Source organism: Hyperolius riggenbachi, chromosome 10, assembly GCF_040937935.1.
Source record: "Hyperolius riggenbachi isolate aHypRig1 chromosome 10, aHypRig1.pri, whole genome shotgun sequence".
Classification (NCBI taxonomy): Eukaryota; Metazoa; Chordata; class Amphibia; order Anura; family Hyperoliidae; genus Hyperolius; species Hyperolius riggenbachi.
In genome coordinates, this window is record NC_090655.1 from 198,963,146 (window position 1) to 198,985,432 (window position 22,287).

A 22,287-nucleotide genomic window follows, 5' to 3' on the forward strand; every position below is an offset into this window, starting at 1 on the left:
GCATTAGAACTTTGTTTCTCTTATACAAGCCTCATTTTTAGCTGCACAGAAGAAAAGTGCCCAGGCTTTTTTCCCCTGATGCTGTGCAAAGCATGATGGGATTTCTGATTTTGTTGTTCTGGTTCTGCTGTTTTGGTGCAATTTTTTTTTTTTTTTTTTTTTTTTTTTTTTTTTTTTTTTTTTTTTACATTTTGAATTTGACATTTGAAGCCTAGCGTGTGCAGCTGGCAGGTGTAATCAGGACACAGGACATTTGGAACTGTGTCTCCTGCTCCCAGGGCCGGGCCGAGGCATAGGCTGGAGAGGCTCCAGCCTCAGGGCGCAGTGTAGGAGGGGGGCGCACAATTCATTCAGCTGTCATTCCTAATTGTGTATGAAGCAGAAAGAAATAAGAAAAGGGGATACATAGCAGTGACTGCAAGCCAGATAACTAGATATTAAGGTGTTGGGGAGGTTGTGGGCCCTGTGGCCCTCTTAGTCTAATAGCAATCAGTGTGTGATGGCTGGGGTGGAAGGGATGGAAGGGCGCACTTTGGTGTCTCAGCCTTGGGTGCTGGAGGACCTTGTGCCTGCTCCCTGTCACCTCCTTTCAACCAAAAAGATGGCTGCCCCCATGACAAAGATGGCAGCCCCCATGAATCACAAACATTTGCCTGTTCTTTTAAAACAGGGTGGGTAAGAGATTATATTACCTATCTATTCTAATTAACATAACTAATGTAACTTGATGACAGTATGTTTGTTGAGGCTGAAGTTCCCCTTTAAGTTAAAAACAACTAAAATAACAAAAGGGGCTTACCTTAATAATGACAACTTCATATAGCAGTGATGACATTTATTGTGCTTTGGCAACATGTCTAAAGGTGGCCACACACGATACAATAAAATGATCCGGTTTTACGGCAATTCGATAAAAAAAAAAAAACCGATTGGATCTCCCGAAAAAAATCGAAAGCTTTTTTTCATTCGACTGAAAAATCAGATCAGATTTCCCTTCTTCGATTTTAATCGTTCCGGAATGCCAGATATTTTTCTTCTCTCTTTCTAAAGATTGTATGGTGTGTGTGTTTGTCAATTTATTAATATACACACCCTAGCAATTTTGTCAGTTTCCAATCATTTTTTTATCATAATTGGGGGGAAAAATGTTACATATGTGTGTGTGTGGTACCTTGGTCATATTTTTGAAATGTCAATCAGTCAGAAAAATTGATTGCAATTCTTAAATTGAACAGATATTTAAAAAATTTTTATGGTGTGTGGCCACCTTTAGCCTACTTCCTCAGGCCAATTGCAGTGCCACGGGAATCTGTTAAGCCAAACAATGAGCGCCTCATTGTTTGGCCTAAAGGGGTTCTGTGGAGTCCTGCAATAAACCTGAACAGACACTTACCTGGGGCTTCTATCAGTCCCCTGTAGCTGTTATGTCCCACGCCGTCCTCCTCCAATCACTCGTTCCCCTGCACCAGGCAAGGGGGCATGGCATAGCTTCACAGAGGCACATGGCATAGTACCAGACCTGTTTTTGTATATGATCCATCTTATTGCCTGAGGAAGCGGGTCACTCCAGCAAGACGTGTTGTATTTTACTGGAGTATGTAAATAAATTGTTTTGCTGAAAATTGATCAGCATTTTCTTGTGTCTGCCTGGATGAGGTAAGTCCACCACTACCTCCTCACTTTTTAAACGTTTTTAGTTCTTTTTATCCTTCTAGCACCTCTGTATCCATACTACGTTTTATTGTCTCAGTTTGAGTATTAAGTGTCCTAGCGTGGTTCAAAGACTATCTCTCCCCTGCTCTCAAGTTTAATTCTGCCAGGAAAATTTTTATGACTGTAATTTTGCTTATCAGTGAAGTTTACTATATTCCTGACAAGGTACCAGCAAGACAGAAGCTGTCACTTGCATGCCTGAACATTAACTCTTTCAGGCAGCAAAATGAAATAAGTAAAACAGCCTGGTTATTATACACATGTTTATCTCATCATGTCACATGTCACCACTTGTACACTTTAATGTTTATGTTGGAAGAATGAGAACAAGCCCCACATACATATAAAAAGATGTGGTTCCTTGTAAGGAAATAGGAAAACCATTCATTTACTGTATCAGCTTTAGCTTGATCTACAGTTGTGTTCTCTGCATTACAAAACTATTTTTTACTGTATATACTCGACTATAAGTCTAGAAATGTATACACGAGTCACAAGCAACACTGAGCCCACTGAGTAATGTGTGTACTATTAGTGACATTCCAAATTTGCAGTAATTTACCCAGTGATAAGCGATATTTTCTTGATAAAGGAAATGCCAAGAAAACGCATCTAAAAGTCCTGGCCACAACAATTTACAAGGCAAAAGGGGGGGGGGGGGGGATACTGGGCTGCAGGAAGGGGAGAAAATAATTGCTGCACTTGGGGGCCTGGAGGGATTAACCTCCCTGGCGGGACGCAGTTTTAGAGGCTGCGTCCGCGGAAGGATTTTCTTAAAATAAAAGTTGCTCTATATACTTCAGCTAGCACTTCGCTAGCTAATTATGTCCCCCAAGCCCCCCGGCACCCAACTAAACCCCCTGATCGCTGCCAGCAATATTTACCCCTCCACAATCCCGCGAGAGCCGAAGCTTCATGGTCCAGCTTCACTCCTCGCTATGGCGACGATTGGACATGACGTCATGCGCAGTCCCGATCCTCCCCATAGCGAAGCCTGAAGCTGATTGGGAGGCTGCACCATTGTGGGATCCCTGGGGGGTACGTATTACGGCGGCAATCGGTGGAGACTTGGGGGACATAATTAGCTAGCAAAGTGCTAGCTGAAGTATATAGAGCAACTTTTATTTTTTAAAAATCCTCCCGGGGCCCTGTGAGGCGGCTAGCCTGAACATAGCTGGGCTTACCGCCAGGGAGGTTAATGGCTGCAGTACTGCATGCAGTGCAGTAAATAACCCCTCCTGGTCCCATCCCCAAGTGCAGCTGTTAATTCTTCCTGGTCCCTAAATGCAGCCATTAACTTTGCTGGATAGACTTGAGTCAATACAAAATTCTAGCTTAAAGAGTCTCTGAAGGCCTCTTTCACAGTGCGACGTTAAAGACGCACGTTAGAAAATGTTCCAACGCAGACTAACGCACAGCAATGCAAAGTCTATGTGACATTCACAGTGCACATGTTGTGTGTAACGTGTAGCAATATTTAGAAAGTGCTGCATGCTGTGCGTTTAGCAATACATTTGCTGCATTGTGTGTTGCACATGCTCAGTCTTTTTTTTTTTTTTTTTTTTTTTATGTAACGCATGCGCCGTTTTCGTTCCATCAGTATGCAACGAAAACGGCGCACCAAGAGACAACGCAGTGCAAAATAACGTCCAATTTCATAACCTACATGCGCTGCGTTAGGGGCAGGTTGTGCCACCTTAACGTCGCATCAAACGCAACATCTTAGTGTGAAAGAGCCCTAAAGCTTTTATTACTGTAAAGCACTATAGATAGTGCTAAACTGCCGCATCCCCACGGCCAAACGAGGGGTTTATACCGGCCAAATCCCCTCTGCAAAATCCACGATTTTCTTGGTCGTGGATTTTGCTGCTCATGGAGGCAGAACTTTGAGCTGCAGCTCTGCCTCCTTGCGCGTCAGTCTGCCAGCGGATCGCAGCCTCTCCCCGCCCCTCTCTGTGAAGGCAGATTGAGAGGGGCGGGGAGAGGCGGCGATCAGCGGGGATTGACGCGCTAAGAGGCAGAGCTACAGCCCTAAACTCTGCTTCATCAGGAAGCGCTCCCCGGATTTTGCAGAGGGGATTTGGCCGGTATAAACCCCTCGTTTGGCCGTGGGGATGCGGCAGTTTAGCACTATCTATAGTGCTTTACAGTAATAAAAGCTTTAAACATGATTTCAAACTTGCTTCAAACTCTCTCTTTAAGAGGGTCAACTATTGGAGTTGACTTGTACATAATTTTTTTTTATTCTAGAATATTTTCCAGGGATACACTACAGAATTATTTGCTCATTTATACCGGCTGTGCTCACCAGTGCTTTTATTTGTTATATGTATTCTTCATGCAGGTTTTGAGGCAGAGGGCGGCACATTGGTTCGTGTGCCGAAGGAGGTAGTCCACAGTAATCTGTCTGCAGAAGTTGTGGAACACATTGAGAGTTTAATGAATACCGCTTTATTGTAAGTACATCATCATAACTTTTTTTTTTTTTTTTTTAAATTGGAGCTTAATAAAACACAAGCCTAAAGCCTTCTACTCGGTAGTTGCGATGACGATTTTCTGCTGGTGCGAAAGTACTGTAATCTTTAAAGATTGTAAAAGATTGTTTAAAGTGTACCTGAGATGAAAGTAAAGAAGAAATGTATACATACTTGGGGCTTTCTCCAGCCCACTTCAGGCTGATCGCTCTCACTCGGTCCTCTGCTGTCTCCTGAATCCTCCCCTGCGACTCCTGGAAATTTCTGGCAGTCTGCGCAGTCCAGCCGCGCTTTCTACTCTAGCGCTCTGTGGACAGTAGCATTGTGCGCCTGCACAGTACACTCCCGGCGATGGACATGCACACTATGTCCTGACTGGCTGGATAACTGGGAGCCGTAGGGGAGGGTCCAGGTGGCGGAGGAGGACAGTGAAGGAGAGATCAGCCTGAAGGGGGCTGAAGGAAACCCCAGGTATGTATAAATTTCTTCTTTACTTTCATCTCAGGACAGCACACAGGATAGCGCTGAACAAAAGAAAACTACTCATCCTAACAAAAAAAGTAAACCAAAATGTGTAAGATCACCAATTATGTAGATCTTTCTAGGGCAGAATCGGGATCTTACCCTGGCAGATCATGGCCTCTTATCATGATGGAAATGTTCCATCAATCGCTTTTTTTTTTGGGGGGGGGGGGGGGGGGCAGAGAATCATAGCACCGTCCCACCTTTTGCTGACCCTACACATAAAAATAATTGACCATGCTTTCTAAACTATGTCATTGCTTTTAATATTCTGATTTATTTGAGCAATAAAATATTTACATTTTGTGAAGATGGTTTCTTTTTACTAGTTAACAATTAACATGTTAATTGTCAAAGTAGCGGCTGTCAGTGAAGTATTGTGGAAAGTTACATACGTTGCTAAGGAAGCTAGAGCTGCTTTGTAAAGCGTGGATTAGCGAGTAATACAGCACGTTAATGATGAATCAGGCCGTGTCCTAAAATGTGCTACTGTAAGTTCCTGGACATTTAGACTGGTTTCACAGTGGGACGTTAAAGTCCCACGTTACAGCAGCCAGTACCGCAGCCTAAGGGCTCTTTCACATCAGAGCTTGCGTTGGAGAACGCTCAAAGCATACGTTTTGTTGTATGCGTTTTAATATGCGTTGCACTGCAGTGAGTGTGCGTTTTTAATCCGTTTTCAATGCGTTACTGCACATAGGAAAACGCAGGTAATTTTTTTTTCTTTTAGTTTTCAACTTTCTACATTGTTCCTCTGTTGCATTCTGGGACTGATTGCCTGCGTTAACGGATTAAAAACGCGCATATTGTGCGTTTTACATTGACTAACATTGTAACGCATAAAGCTAGCGTCGGCCGAAAAACTGCGCCTGGGTGCAGTGTAACGCAACGCACAAAAAGGCTGCGTTATATGTGAAAGCTAAAATGAAAGTCTATGGACTTTCATTTCACCTTGGGTAACGCAAACTTTACCCCTTGCGTTGAAACGCAGAAAATCTGCCCTAATGTGAAAGAGCCCTAAGGCCTCTTGCACACTGCATGCATTTCCGATTCAGATTCCGCTTTTTAATCAGTTTTTACATCCGATTCAGATTCCGATTTGCAGTGTGCAGGGAGCAAACTGCGAATCGGAATCGGATGTAAAAACTGATTAAAAAGCGGAATTTGAATCGGAATCACTTGCAGTGTGCAAGAGGCCTAACTCATAGTACTGTAAAATCAATGTGCTGTTCACAGTGCCCACATTGCATTACATGGTAACGCAGCACATTTAAACAAAGTGTTGCATGCTGTACATTATACTGGGCTAAGCAGCGTTAGACTGCTTGCACATGCTCAGTAATGTTGGAGGAGGAGGTCTCCCCTCCTCCTCCGCGGCCAGCCACATGGCTAATTAATATTCATTGCACGGCAGAGACTCGTGGTAGGACTGTTGTGCTGTCCGGATCATGATCCGGGTCTTTTTTGTGAGTCGAATCATCCGGATCATCACAATGAAAGATTCGGTTCACAATGGATGTCTGGCAGAAACAGGAACATACAGAATGTGCAGGGACTTTTTTTTTATTTTTTATTAATCAACAAACTTAAAGCATACAAGGAATAATAAATAAGATAAAAAGTATGCCTGTAAATCAAAATACCATCATACAGCATACAATGAAATAAATATAAAAAGTATGCAATACAAGTAAGGAAACAAATATAATCAGGGAATAATCTTTCCCACACCATAATACAACTGAAACAATGCCATGATTACAGAAAAACTCTGTCAATGTACCCAAGAAAATACAAATCAAGGAACAAAACTGTGCTATGCACATAACTTGTGGACAAGAAACTGTTCCATACTCCAGAAGTATAGCTGCTGAGGAGACATCACTCATCTACATTCAGACAAACAGGACAACCAGACAGAAGGAAAAAAATAAAACACATAACACCAACCACCACTAGAGTTGGGCCGAACCTCCGATTTTAGGTTCGCGGTGCCCCCCCCGCAACACCCGGCAGGCAGGAGCGATCAGACCCCCCCAGCACATCATCCCCCTAGTGGGCTGCAGAGCCCACCCAGCACAGATCAGCTAAGACAGCGCTGGTCCTTAAGGGGGGGTAAAGGGTAGGTCCTCAAGTGGTTAAAAGGAAATCAATATGGTAGCCTCCATATACCTTTCACTACAGTTCTCCTTTAAGCAACCTAATGGTTCTATTGCATTGAGCATAAATTTTAGGCAAGCTTCACTTACTTCTGTAGTGGTACAGTGCTTAGGGTGACATGCCCACCACACAGTGAGATCTGGGTTCGATTCCCAGCTATGGTATGATCTGGTGTTTGACATTTTTGTAAGATCTGACAAGATTAGCTGCATGCTTGTTTCTGGTGTGATTCACACTACTGCAGCCAAATAGATCAGCAGGGCTGCCAGGCAACTGGTATAGCTTAAAAGGAAATCAATATGGCAGCCTCCATATACCTCTCACTACAGTTCTCCTTTAAGCAACCTAATGGTTCTATTGCATTGAGCATAAATGTTAAATTTTAGGCAAGCTTCACTTACTTCTGTAGTGGTACAGTGCTTAGGGTGACGTGCCCACCACACAGTGAGATCTGGGTTCGATTCCCGGCTATGGTATGATGTATACTGGTTTTTAAAATAGTATAATTCCCTGGCAGAAGAGACCCTCCTCCCTCCGGTAGGAGGGAGGAGGGAATAGGTAGAAGGGTAGGAGGGTAGGAGGGAGGTGGGAGGAGGCCAATTAAAATCTCCCTAGCATAGTGTGTAGCAGCTGTCCCATAACTAATTAGTGTAGGCAGACAACTGAGTCAAATGGTATAAAAGGACCTAGCTTGAAGGGAGGGTGGGTGGGGTCTTTAGCACTGAAAGCAGTGTGTTTCACAATAACATGTCTGCTGACAGTAAAATGGAGGCGAAAATTTTTGCTCAATACAGCTTTATGGGGCGAATCGAACTTCCGCAAAAGTTCGCCTGATGCAGGCGAACGCGAACCCCCAAAGTTCGCCTGGAACCGTTCGCCGGCGAACCGTTCGGCCCAACTCTAACCACCACCCAAAAGTCAACACCTACATCACATCATTCAAAACAAACAGGACAAAAAAAAAAGAAAAGAGAGACATATAACATACACCACCACCCAAAGAGTGAAGGACAACACCCACATTACACCATACATTCCACATACATACCGCGGGACTTTTACGCCCGACCAATAAGCAAGTACATAAGACTAGAAGACACTACACAAGACAAGACTGAAAAGAAATTGAACCCCAAACACAGGACAAAACCACACCAACAACTAAAAAGAAGAGCATAAAGGGACACTCCCCTTGTGTCTGCGGCCAGACTTCAAAAAAATGTCAAAGAAAAAAAAAAAATCTAAGGTGTACAAGAGAAGCGACAGACAAGCTAACACCCAGGAGAGACCTCCACCAGTTTAAGGAGGCTTGATGTTCTGCCACGCCAGAACCTAAGCTCCTCTCCCCAGTTTCTTTCTCTCCAAGAACCGAATATTCCTCACCTCACCGAGAATAGTGCTCACCACGACCTGGACAGGCAAGTCTCGCTGTCTAATAGCTAAGTCACACCGTGCCAACCATAAGTGTCTCCTAACCACTAAGCTGACTACGTATAAAGTGCTCAAATCATAACCCTGGCGCTGATTGAACGCTCCATAGGCCCACTCAGCATAACTGAGATGCGCCAGAAACGGGATATTCATGGCCCTCCCCACCTGTTTGTACACCTCCACGTTGAAAGGGCATGACATCAGGAAATGGTCCATGGTCTCCTCAACAGCACACCCCTGTCGAGGACAACCACGCTCTGCCACCTGCCGACACTTCATGTTCCCTCCAACGTAAAGTTTGCCCTGGAAGGTAAGCCAGGCGATGTCCCACAATTTATTCGGAACCCACGGCGAATTTAACAAACGCAAGCCCTCCTCCATAATTGTGCCTGGGCAATCCCTCAAAGCCAGTGAGTCAGGAAAGTAAGAGTCCACCAACCTAGCCGACAGGACTTTCCTGTCGACCGATCTGATGTCCTCCACCATCAATCCCCAATGCTGCAGTTTCTTCAAACAAGGCAAGACATAGGTCGGAAGGTAGCCATGACGTGCTCTCAGATTTTTCACTGGGCCACCGCTCTTCCATTATCTAAGGAAAGGCTCACACCAAGTCTGGAAGATACCTACCCAGCTAGGCGGGTTCTCCAACAACAAACTACCAATGTTGTGTTTAATAAAAATCAAGAAGAAAAAAACGATCGGGTTGACCATACCTAAGCCACCCTCCCGCCTAGCTTTGTAAGTAATAATCCTGCGCACATGGTTTAGCCTGTTTCCCCATAACAATAGGAAAAACAGGCCATTGACCCTGGTGTACAGGGATGCTGGCAAAATTGTGACATAACTGACATATAACAATATTGGTATCAGGTAAGTCTTGATCAGGTCAATCCTTTCCCTAAAGGTCAAACTCCAACCTTTCCAGCGAGTTACTTTCCTGTCGACATCAGACAGCTTGCTTTCCCAGTTTCGCAGGCCATAATCGCCTGGGCCGAATTTGATGCCAAGAATCTTAATTTCTTCCTCAGGCAAGGGAAAAGACCCAGGAAGTCTAAAGGACTCTCCAACTTTACCCATCCAGAAAGTTTCACACTTATCCGGATTGATCTTCAAACCAGATGCCAATGAGTACCTGGTGATCTCCTCAGCAACCACCAACGCCTCCTCTGCATCCGAGACCACCACAGTAACGTCGTCGGCATAAGCCACCACCTTCAGAGATGAGCTACCAGAGATGCCCACTGGAACCCCACCAAGCGTGCTGCCCTCTAGCCTCCTCACGAAGGGGTCGATGGCAAACGCGTATAGTAGAGAACTCAGCGGACAACCCTGGCGGACCCCCGAGCTCACCTCAAAAGGCTGGCCGATCCATCCATTGATCAGCATAAAACTTTCAGCCTCCTTGTATAAAGTTTGCAGCCAATCTACAACCCCCCCCCTGCAAACCATACACAGTAAGCAACCGCCATAGGTACTCATGATTGACCCGATCAAAGGCTTTGGACTGATCCAACGTCAGCAGGTATTTTCCCCAACCATCAGCCCTGCACCATTCCAGGACTTCCCGGACAGCTAACAGTGCTGAGAGCGTGCTCCTTCCTACAACAGAGCAGTGCTGATGGCGAGAAAGCACATCTGTCACCTGGGACAACCGCCAGAACAAAATTTTCGCCAGGATCTTCCTGTCGACATTGAGAAGGCTGATGGGACGCCAATTCTCAATCCTCTCAGGATCACGACCTTTTGACAACAGGATTACTGCAGATTGCCTCATGGAGGGTGGTAACTGGCCCCCAGCAAGGCAATCGTTGAACGCACCAGCCAATTGAGGGGCCAGGATGGACACAGAGGCCTTGTAAAACTCAGCCGTCAGTCCATCCGGACCCGGGGTCTTTTTAGGTGCGAGGCCACCAATGGCTCTCGCTACTTCATCTGCAGTAATCTCCGTAGTCAAGTCTATGGCAGAAATATCAACATCTTCCAGACCCGGCGTGGAAGCCAAGAAGTCTTCCATCCTCGCCTGGTCAAGTGGCTTCTCCCCAAGCAGATCAGCGTAAAACCCTCTAGCGATGGCTAGAATCTCTGCCCTGGACTTTGCCAGAGATCCCGAGCCATCCCTGAGACCGATGACCGTCTTAAGCGCTGCACTTTGTTTAAAACTCTGGTAAGGGTTAGGCGAGCGGTATTTACCATGATCCCTCTCCAGAGCTATTCAATCAAGAAAAAGACACCTTATATGGTTTTGAGAATGGCTATCACTGCCACTGAAATCACAAATAATTCAACCGAATGAGTACTGCCACACAATTATGGAATAATACAATCAAGTTTATTAGGGACATATCCCTTTAAAAACAATTAAAACAAAGATAGATAAAATCCCTCAAAACATTCTGCTTGTAAGCACAATACCCTGCTGCATAAGTATATAACACCTATACAAAAAATGTGAATGATGCTAGTCAATGCTGTTAAGACCAATAAATTATAACTGGTGAATCAAGGATTTAAAGTGTCTGCGTGCTTGGTTGTGTGTAAAAAAGGCCTAATTGCCAAACAAGGATGTGGGGTTAAAATGAGCCTCACAGAGGAGGTAACATAGTGCAAAAGAGACAATAAAGTGCATGGTGCAGTGATCAATCGGGAGGAACACCTGATTCCTCTCCCTGTGTGAAAATAGTGAAGGAAAACCAAGACCAAGACTCACCCTATGTGGTGACTGCAGCAAGGAAGAGGGAAGGCCCTACGCGCTCGCAGCTCCGGCTGCTTCTGAGGAGGCCCTCTCCAGAGCTAAAGAAGCCAGCCGGTCGTACTGCTGCTGCCTAAGTTGAAGTTTGACCTCAGAGACGAGAACAGTCAACCTCTCCCTTAGACGCTGGTAAGCTAGATTTCTACCAATACTCCTTCGGGACGCTAGACCCTTGAAAAATCTCACAGCACGTTTTTTGACTTCCTCCCACCACTCAGACCTATTGTCAAAGCAGTCCAGGATGGAAACCTGTGCTTGAAAAAACTCCTCAAAGGATTGTCTCACCTCATCTTCCAGTAGCAGGGACGAATTCATCCTCCAAATACTCCGACCTCTGGGAGGAGCATTTGAAGTATTCAAGCCCACCGACAGAATAAGGTGATCCGAGAACTCCAACGCCAACAACTTAGGAGTTGAAGTGATGAGGCCCTCTGAATCAAAAAATCTATCTATCCTAGACCTAGCACTACCTCTATAAAAGGTGAACCCCGTGAGATCTGGGGAGTGACGAACGTGCACATCCACCAGATCCGCCTCATCAACTAATCTTGCTAAATACTTACCATCTACGCCTATCTGGACCTGGGCCCTTGCCCTGTCCTTGGCCCTAGTGACGGTGTTGAAATCACCACCCAGGATCACAGGATAGGCTGAAAAAATGTATGGCCTGATCTGCATAAGAAGGCACTTTCTCTCCCCCTTAGACTTGGGGTCGGCATAGATGTTGATTAGCCTGAGATCCTGCCCCCTCATGCAGACGTCCAAGACCAGACACCTACCTATCTCTATCTCAATTACTCGCCGGCACGTTACCATGTCAGCCCTAAAAAGGACCGCCACACTACTACCAGGCTCTCCCGCAAGAGACCAAAAACTCGGACCAGACACCCAGTCCCTCTCGGCTAGCCAAAGGTCAGCCAAAGAGGTGAGCCTGGTCTCCTGCAGGAAAAACACATCAGCCTCATGGGCAGCCAAAATCGAAAAAGCCAATTTTCAAGCCCTGGTCATTTTGATGCTGGCAACGTTGATCGTCGCCAGCATGAGTGGTGGGGGAACAGCCATCAGAATAATTTAGGTTTCCCTTTAAACTCTTTTTGACAGTAGACAAAAACTAAAACAAAAATACGTCAACAAAAAGAAAGACATTAACACATAGGACCATGTCCCCTCAGACAACTTCAGGGGTCTCGACCACCATCTCCTCCTCTTCCGATGAAAGGGGGGAGGCAGCCAAAACACCAAACCTGTTTGAGAGTTTCAGGTCTCTACTCTCTTGTCTCCTCTGCTCAACTGTCTGCCTTAGCGTCTGTCTCTTCTCTTCAGAGAAGGACCGAGGTGCAGACTTTGACCCAGTATTCCTTTTTTTTTTTTTTTTTCTTGATTTTAAACCTCTGCTCGAGATATTCTTTCTCCTCTGCCGACAGGTGCTCCCTCCTGCAAGGGGCGGAGAAAGCACCTGTCGGCTCGGGAGGCGAAAACACAAAGGCTCCTGAAATCGAAATCACGTTGACAGGCAGCAGTGGCGTAGCTAAGGAGCTCTGGGCCCCGATGCAAGTTTTACATGGGGCCCCCCAAGCACTCTATACATAACAAGTGATACAGCGACCAATGGCAACTACAGTGTCAGAGGTGCAAGAAGGGGATGGAAAACAGTTTGTTAATGATTACCACTATTCAAAGTATCTACAGAAGTGATTATTATCAGCACAGGACCAATAGAGAGCTGATTCTGCAGTTGAGGGAGGGCCCCTCTGGCCCAAGGGCCCCGATGCGGTCGCTACCTCTGCACCCCCTATTGCTACGCCCCTGACAGGCAGGGAGGCAGCCCCACCTTCAACGGGAGAAGAAAGGGTAGGAACAGGGGAAGGTAAAGGAAAGGCAAGGGAAGGAGGAGCGGGAGGAGGAAGGTCAGGGGGAGGAGGAGTGGAGGGGGAGGGTCAGCAGGTGAAGGGAGGGAAGAGGAAGAAACCCCCTTGGGAGGATTTCTCCTCCGAGGCTGTGGAATAGGAGGATTTGTTGGGGGATCTCCTGGAGCAGGGGTAGGGCCCTTGGTCCCACCACCTCTCCTATCCCCACCAGATCTAGTAGACCTGGTTCGCTGCTCCTTGGGAGGAGAGTCCCCGCCACGAGCAGCATCCCGGACATAAGTCGATGACCTGGGTCCAGATTGCCCTACAAGGGCCATGCTGGCTGGAGGAGGAACCGAGGAAGGGGCAACAGAAGAATGGTCAACAGCACAATCCAATAACTTAAGTAGTGACATATTAGGATCTGGCACTGGGGCGTCCTGTCCCTCCTCCATACGTGCCAACATGGCCTTCTTGAGATCCGAGGGCATCGTGTTCCAGGAGACCGGGCACGCTGTGTACGGATGTCCGTACTCAAAACAGAAATTGCATTTTATGCGTTTGCACGCGGATGCAGAGTGCCCGAACTCCTGGCACCGACTGCACCTCGGATCTAAGCACCCGCTCGCCAGATGGCCCCGCTTACCACATTTGTTACAGGTCCTGGGCTGACCGGGATAGAAGGTGACCACTTTGTCCTGCCCTATAAGGGCAGAACGGGGAATATGGGTGACGACCCCCTCCTTGATGCGGAGTTTGATCGCCACCTCATATTCCCCCCCACCAGATTCCCAGGTCATCCAGTTCCCTGTGGGGGCGGGGACATGAGGTCTGCGTAGTGCTGAACCCAAGTCATCAAGTCACGCACCGGGATACTCTCGTTTTTGACTACTTTGTGTGCCTTCCTCTCTAAGGACTGTCTTGAAATGGGCACCACAGAGAACCCGTGCCATTGCCCGTTCAGGGACTCCCCCAATCTCTTTTCTAAGAAGGCCTCCATTCCCTGCTGCGAAAGGAAGGACACATCATAGTAGGGCGGTGGATCCCCTGGAGCCAGGATCGCGAATAAATCAGCGGGCCTAAACCCCAGGTCGAACAAATAACCGACAAACTCCCTTTTTGTGGGAATTGCAGAAGGGTGTTCCCACTTAAGGCGAACAACGTTCCGTTGGCCTGGGGTGTAGGCCTCCGACTCTGTCTCCAAGGGAGCCAGGACCCTCCTCCCTAAAGCAGTACTTCTAACCGCCCTGGAATATGAGACTGGTTTTGCAGAAGATGTGCCCCTGGCTGAGGCTGCCATGGAGTTAAGGGCTCCCGGTCTCGCAGCTGGGCCCAACTCTGGGAACCCCCCCCCCCCCTTGTTACATACTCCAATTCTGGAGACTCTGCCTCTCCACCCTCAATTGTCTCCACACCCACCTCAACCACCCCACCAGACACCTCCTCAGCCACATTAGAGGTGGAAACAGGGGGAGAAGGGGGCTTGTACCTGGGGGCATCAGGGCTTAACCCAAAAATGGTCGCCATAAAGGTCTGTCTACCTTGAAAATCAAAACATTTACATTTCTCATCTTCCACCACCATTCTCCTCCCACCTGCCCTAAACTCCAACTGGCGACCACAATCAGGGTCACCCATGCCCACCAGATGCAAGCCTGAGTAATCCGCCCCTGGTTCCACCTCCTGAACTACTGTCACATTAACATGAGCATCAGTAACAACCAACCGCTTCTTCTCCAAGCGTACAATTAAATCCGCGGTCTGAAACTCTGTGATTAGATCATCTTTAACCACAGGAGGCGGTTCTAAATGCTTTTCCTTTCGTTTTCTCTTTTTCTCCCTTTTCTTTCTCCTTTTCTCCCTCTCCCCCTCACTCAGGTCATTATCAGACTCTGAACATGAAATTAAATTTCTCTCAAACAATACATCCAGCATCGAATTATTTGGTGACCTGATTAAGCCCCCCTTCTGGACTAAGATTATTTCACCACCCTCCTCCGCTTGTAAAAAGGACCCTTTCTGGACACCATCACTATCCTGATCAGTCTCTTCGACCACAACCTGTTCAACATTATCACCTGTGTCACCAAGCGGTAACCTCACACCCTTGCCAATTTTATTTCTCCCTTTTTTTTAGTTCTTTTCTTTTCAAAAGGTAAAGTGACATTTTTCTCACCCTCCAGGACGATTCCGGATTCCATCACCAGGGAGTCTTGACCTCCTCCATTGTCGCCATCAGGAAAGAGCTCCTGGGCCAATTGTTCCATCCCATCAACAGGGGGAGTCCAGCACCCAAGTGAGTCTATCCTTTCGTTGTCCGCAGAGTTCCCCTTAAGAAAATCCTCCTCGGACATTTCCAGACTTGCTTGCTCGGTCACGTGTACCTTCTTTGTAAGTTTCCCCTCTTTTGGGGTCTCAGAAGATCCTTTGGTATCCTCCTCGCTTGTCTCCTTGTTTTCAGGGACAATCGGTAACTCCTCCTGTGCATTTGCATGCACCTCCTTTTCTTTTTCCTTGAAATCCGCCTCTGGTTGCGGAACTCCGCTTGGAGGCTGTTTCTCTGCATCCCCTGCATCCATCTCCACATCTAGCAATAAAAGGCTTCCCTTGCCTTGACTTTCCGCATTGGCAGGCTGAATTCCGCCTACAGCTGTATTGGTGGTAGTGGAGTTTCCGCCGCCATGCGGACTTTCAGCCGTAACACCTCCAGAAGAAAGTCCGCTTACCGCTACATTAACGCCAATGGTGTTTCCGCCTCCATGCGGACTTACAGCCGCATCAGCCTTAGGAAAAAGTCCGCGTTCGGCCTCATTGACGTCTATGGAAATTCCGGCTTCAGGCGGAAAAGCAGCCGCGGACGTCACTTCCGCCCGGCGGACCGGAAACTGGTTTGGCGTTGTCGGGCTGCCGCTCTGCAAGCTGGCGCCATCTTGAAAAGCCTGCATACGATGCGGGGAGCGTTCCCTGCAACTCTGGGCACACGTCCCCACTCCCAGCTTTACCCAAGAACCCACATCAGCCACTACAAGTGACCCTGATGTGGGAACCAAGGCTCCACCAGGAGAGGGATCCATGCGGGCATCCAGGGAGGCCGCTGCAGCTCCAGCCACACCACCACCTCCAGGTATTTCAGAGGGGGGCATGCCAGCCACAGCACCAGCAGCACCCACACTACCATCCACTTCCTCACCAGAGGCCCCGGCAGCAGGCATGCTACCCAGACCACAGCAGCAAGGACAGCAGCACAGGCACCACCTGCACTTTCCCGGGCACCCACCGCAGAGTCAGGTACTCCCCTCACAGCCACTCCATCATCCTTCAGGGCCATCAGATCCTCACTCCCGCTTCCTCCATCACTCCCAAACACCTCACCTTGCCCTGGTGTTATCGGCTGCGATGGTGCTGGGGAGGTATCGTCGTCCTCATCCTTGACCCAGGTAGGGACTCCCCTGGGGGTGATCTGCTCCTCTACGATGGTACACCCCTCATCCTCCGAGTCAGAGTCTGTGCCAGGTCGCAACATGTGTGCAAAACGCCTTTTGTGGCCCAGCTGCTCTGCGAGAGGGCCCCCTATTCTTTCCAGGCCAGCAAGTCTGGTCTTCTGGACCCAGATTTCACCCCTTAGGGCAACCAGCTCTTCATTTGTCCGCACAAACTCCGGCCTCCAGCTTATGCCAAACCTATGCTTGATAAGTTTGACATTTCTTTTCAGCTCTTGCAGTATCTCGGTGCAGTCTTTGACTTCACGCAGCCACAGGATTACATTGTCTGCTAAGGACTCCTCGGATGGAGGGCTGTTATCCCCCTGGTAAGGTGTAGAGATAGGGAGTGTATAAGCTGGCCGCTCCATGCCTGGAGCGGCCAGTTAGAGCAGGAAAGCCCCTGCCCGGCAAGGCCCGGAGCAGGGACTTCAGGTCCAGCAGTGCCCAGAAAGAAAGCTCCAAAGTCTGCTAGAAAAACAGCTTGAAGAGACCCCTCCTGGAAGTCAGGAGCAACACACTCACACTACTGCAGGGAAATTTTTTTTTTTTTTTTTTTTAATCAAAAACTTAGAGACTCCGTAACAAAAATTGCATCCTGTTTTTTATCATCCTACAAGTTCCAAAAGCTATTCTAATGTGTCCTGGCTTACTGCAGCACGTTCTACTATAACAGTCTCTGTAATAAATCAATGTATCTTTCCCCTGTCAGACTTGTCGGCCTGTGTCTGGAAGGCTGCCAAGTTCTTCAGTTGTGGTTCTGTGATGAATCTCCCCCCTCCAGGCCCCTCTCTGCACACTGCCTGTGTGTTATTTAGATTAGAGCAGCTTCTCTCTTCTCTCTTATCTTTTACAAGCTGGATAAATCGTCCTCTGAGCTGGCTGGGCTTTCACATACTGAGGATTAGAGACAAGGGCAGAGCTGTTTGCAAGAAGAAAAGAGCAGCCTGAAACTTCAGTGCATGAGAGCAGAAGGGGGAAAGAAACACACAAATGATCTCTTGAGATTCAAAAGGAAGGGTGTATACAGCCTGCTTGTGTATGGATGTATTTTCTATGTGTGGACATACTGTACATCAACCTACTTCCTGTTTTGGTGGCCATTTTGTTTGTTTATAAACAAACTTTTTAAAACTGTTTTTAACCACTTTTAATGCGGCGGGGAGCGGCGAAATTGTGACAGAGGGTAATAGGGGATGTCCCCTAACGCACTGGTATGTTTACTTTTGTGCGATTTTAACAATACAGATTCTCTTTAAGGCATACAGGAAATAAATAAGGTAAAAAGTATGCTCATAAATCAGAGATAATACCATACAGCATACGATGTGATAAATAAAATTAAGAAGTATGCAACACAACAAAAGACAAAAATAACCAAGGAACAAATCTGTTCCAAATTACAATGCAGCAAACAGTGCTATAAGTACAAAACATATTCTACATATGCAATAAAGGAAAAAAACATAAACACGAAGCTACAATGCCCCCCCCCCCCCCCCCACCTGCATCAGAACTCCCAACCGCCATCTCCTCCTCCTCTGAAGCGAGGGGAGAGGTAGTCAGGACTTCGAACCTGTTGGACAGGCTAAGGTCCACTTTGTCCTTTTGCCGCCTCCTGTGTGATGGCCAATCTTTTGGCCTCCCTTTTTTCCTCAGGGGGGGCCCTGGACAGGGACTTAGCGCTACTACCCCTTTTCTTCTTTATTTTAGAGCGCTGCTCGAGGTATTCCAATTCCTCTGCTGACAGATGCTCCCGCTTCCACGGGGAAAGAGCAGCCCCCGTTGAGCTGGGGGCTGAAAAGGCAAAGGCCACAGGAACCGGGCTAACAGCAGGAGTGGCAGTCCCACTGCCAGAGGGAGGGGGGGGGGAAGGAGGGTCAGGAGGGGCGGGAGGGTGCAAAACAGGAGCAGGAGGGCCAGGGGTGGGGGGGGACAAGGCAGGAGTGGGAGCGGGTAAAACTAAATCAGGAGGGCCAGGGGCGGGAGGTGGCAAAACAGGAGCAGGAGGGGGAGGGATAGTGGCAGGGGGGACGGACACAGGAGGTTTGCTCCTCCTGGGCGCAGGTTGAGGGGCAGGGGGGTTTGTTACAAGAACAGGGGGGAGAGGTCTCAGACCCCCACCCCTCCTATTCCTTTCAGGCCTAGGTTGCTGCTCCCCGGGGGGAGAGTCACCACCACCATGCGCAGCATCCCGGAGAAAAGCCGATGACCTGGGCCCAGGCTGCCCCACAGGGGCCATGCTGGCTTGAGGAGAACCAGAGGAAGGGGCTACAGAGGACAGGTTAACAGACTTGGATACATTAGGAGCTGGAACAGACTGGACGGGAACACTGGGGGCTGACAATGGGACAGACTGGTTCTCCTCGTCCATACGAACCAGCATGGCCTTCCTGAGGTCCACAGGCATGGCGTTCCAGGAGGTCGGGCACTCCGTGTAGGGGTGGCCAAATTCAAAACAAAAATTACATTTGATCTTTTTGCAACTCCCTGAGGAATGCCCGAACTCCTGGCACCTACCACATCTGGGATTGGGGCAATTACTAGCCAGATGTCCCCTCTTGCCGCACCGGTTGCATGTTCTGGGCTGACCTGGGTAGTAGACGATGATCTTATCACGTCCTATCAGGGCGGACCGGGGAATATGGGTGACGACCCCCTCCTTAGTGTGGAGCTTGATCGCCACCTCATACTCCCCCCACCAGATACCCAGGTCGTCCAGAACCCGGTGCGGCGGGGACATCACATCTGCGTAGTGCTGGACCCAGGCCATCAAATCACGAACCAGGATGCTCTCATTTTGCACTACGATGTGAGCTCTCTTCTCGACAGACTGTCTGGAAAGAGGGAGGACTGTGAACCCGCGCCACAAATTATTCACCGAGTCTTTCAGCCTCTCCTCCAGGAAACTCTCCATCCCATGCTGTGAGAAAAAGCTCACATCGTAGTACTGCGGAGGGTCCCCTGGAGCCAGGATCGCAAAAAGATCACAAGGCGTGAACCCCAGGTCGAGCAGATATTTTACAAACTCCCTTTTAGTGGGTATTGTAGAGCTATGTTCCCAATTGAGACGAACCACGTTCCGCCGACCTGGGGTGTAAGCCTCCGATTCTGTCTCCAGAGGAGCTAGGACTCTCCTCCCAGGGTTAGCAGCCCGAGCTGCCCTAGAATAAGACATGGGCTGCGCCTGAGGTGCACCCCGAGCTGAACCTGCCAGTTGAGCAAGGGCCCTTGGGTTGGAAGCTGGACCCAGGGCGGGAAAGCCCACCCTCACTACGCTCACCAGCTCTGGCACTTCCGGCTCGGTAGCACCGCCACTGGCAACCTCCACCGCAGGACTCTCACTGGCTTCAACAACAATATCCGCTGGTGGAGCAGGGGACCTGGGAGCCTTGTACCTGGGGGCGTTTGGGCCCAGCCCAAAGATGGTCTCCATAAAGGTTTGCTTCCCTTCGAAGGAAAACGTTTTAATTAATTCGTTTTCCACCACGATTTTTCTACCATCAGCCCGGAATTCCATCTGAGGGCCACAATTTGGGTCACCCATGCCCACCAGATGAAGGCCATCAAAATTACCCCCCGGCTCCACCATACGAATAAGAGTTTCGTTAGTATGATCATCGATAATAATCAATCTAGTTTTTTCCAACCTATAGGTGAGATTTGCTGTCTTGAATTCAGTAATTATATCCTCCTTCACTACTGGAGGAGGCTCCAGATGTTTTTTTCTTTTTTTTCTTTTTACTTTCATCATCAGACTCAAAGTCTGAGTAAAGGTTCCTTTCAAACATAAGGTCTAGAGCACTCTTCCTAGACCTCTTTGGAATATCTTCCTCTTTCTGTTTCTCAACCATCACTATCGCACCATCCTCCGCCTGATGGAGGGAGAAAGATTCTTTAACCCTCCCCTCCTCATTCAAAGAAGACACACTTTCCTTCCCTCCCACACCACCCTGTGGAGAAGACACACTTTTTCCTTCCCTCCCACACCACCTTGTGCGACCTTTCTACTAGGAAGACTGGAGGGAATTAGATCTGCATTCTCTGCTCCGCCCCCAGACAGATCCTCCTTCTCACAAGCTTCATTACCACACTTCTCTGCAGGCATTGTTTCCACAATCTTTGTACCAGACAAACATGTCACATCTTAGCCACCGCCCATATTTAAATTTTCCTCCCTCCCATCCTACTCCATTGAGGAAAGTTCAGTCTCTTCCACTTGAGAGATAGGAAGGTTTTTCTTCCCCTTGCTTGTCTTACCCTTTCTCACAAACCCTCCCACCACAACCTTAGTAACTTTGCTAGATTTATTCTTTCCCTTTTTCTTAAGTTTCTTAAGTTTAGGTAAATTAGGTTTGGTCTCACCCATCTTCACCCTTTGGTTAGGTCCATGTTCGTCTTCCCTTTCAGACGGCTGGCCACCCTTAGCAAACAGATCCTGCTCGCTGTCCGGGCACAGTTCCTGGGCCTCTTGACCTTCCTCTCCAGCTTTCTTTGGCTCTCCAGCCTCAGCAGCAGGTCCTAGGGCTTCCTGCCCACCTTCTGTAGCCACCACCTCCTCCATTTGCATTCCTTTCGCCTCCCTGGCCGCATTAGCGGCAACTTCTAGTTTTGGGTTCCGCTAATAACGTCACTTCCGGTCGCGGCGGCGGCAATGACCACTTCCTGTCGGCAAACCGGAAGTGGCTTCAGCGTGGTCCTGGCGTTCTCAGCAGACCCGGAGCCATCTTGGGAGACATCCACAGCATCAGGTAGGCTTTCCCCAGACCTCTGGGTGCACTTTTTACCCCCCGACTTTGCCCCAGACCCCACCAGGGACCCAGACAAGGGCACCATAGCAGGATCCAAAGCTCCATCCGGGGGGAGATCAGTGCGGGCACCCGGGGAGGCCATCACAGCCCCATCAACCCCACCTTTAGGTGCTATAGAGGGGGGCACGGCCAGCAAGGCCTCAGCACCAGCAGTACCCACACCGCCATCCACTTCCTCACCAGAGGCCCCGGCAGCAGGAATGCTACCCAGACCCCCAGCAGCAAGGACAGCAGCACAGGCACCACCTGCACTTTCCCGGGCACCCACCGCAGAGTCAGGTACTCCCCTCACAGCCACTCCATCATCCTTCAGGGCCATCAGACCCTCACTCCCTCTTCCTCCATCACTCCCAAACACCTCACCTTGCCCTGGTGTTATCGGCTGCGATGGTGCTGGGGAGGTATCGTCGTCCTCATCCTTGACCCAGGTAGGGATTCCCCTGGGGGTGCTCTGCTCCTCCACGATGGTACACTCCTGATCCTCCGAGTCAGAGTCTGTGCCAGGTCGCAACATGCGTGCAAAACGCCTTTTGTGGCCCGGCTGCTCTGCGAGAGGGCCCCCTATTCTTTCCAGGCCAGCAAGTCTGGTCTTCTGGACCCGGATTTCACCCCTTAGGGCAACCAGCTCTTCATTTGTCCGCACAAACTCCGGCCTCCAGCTTATGCCAAACCTATGCTTGATAAGTTTGACATTTCTTTTCAGCTCTTGCAGTATCTCGGTGCAGTCTTTGACTTCACGCAGCCACAGGATTACATTGTCTGCTAAGGACTCCTCGGATGGAGGGCTGTTATCCTCCTGGTAAGGTGTGGAAATAGGGGGGTATAAGCCAGTTAGAGCAGGAAAGCCCCTGCCCGGCAAGGCCCGGAGCAGGGACTTCAGGTCCAACAGTGCCCAGAAAGAAGGCTGAAAATCAGCTTGAAAAGCAGCTTGAAGAGACCCCTCCTGGAAGTCAGGAGCAACACACTCACACTACTGCAGGGAAAGTCCTGTTCTGCTAGTCATTTCACCCAGTCTGCTTCCCTAGTAAAATGATTCAAATGATTTGGTTCAAAGATCCGGATCTTTTCAATGATCCGATTCAAATGATCCGAATCCTTAAA

The 22,287-nt window shown here is 48.6% G+C and overlaps 1 protein-coding gene across 1 annotated transcript in view; it reads left to right on the plus strand.

Moving 5' to 3' along the window:
* Positions 1-22,287, plus strand: part of CENPQ (centromere protein Q) — a 52,879-nt gene that overhangs the window by 13,367 nt on the left and 17,225 nt on the right. Inside the window, exon 4 of the mRNA XM_068255601.1 lies at positions 4,058-4,169. Coding sequence (XP_068111702.1) covers positions 4,058-4,169 — 112 coding nt within the window. The remainder of the gene's footprint in view (positions 1-4,057; positions 4,170-22,287) is intronic.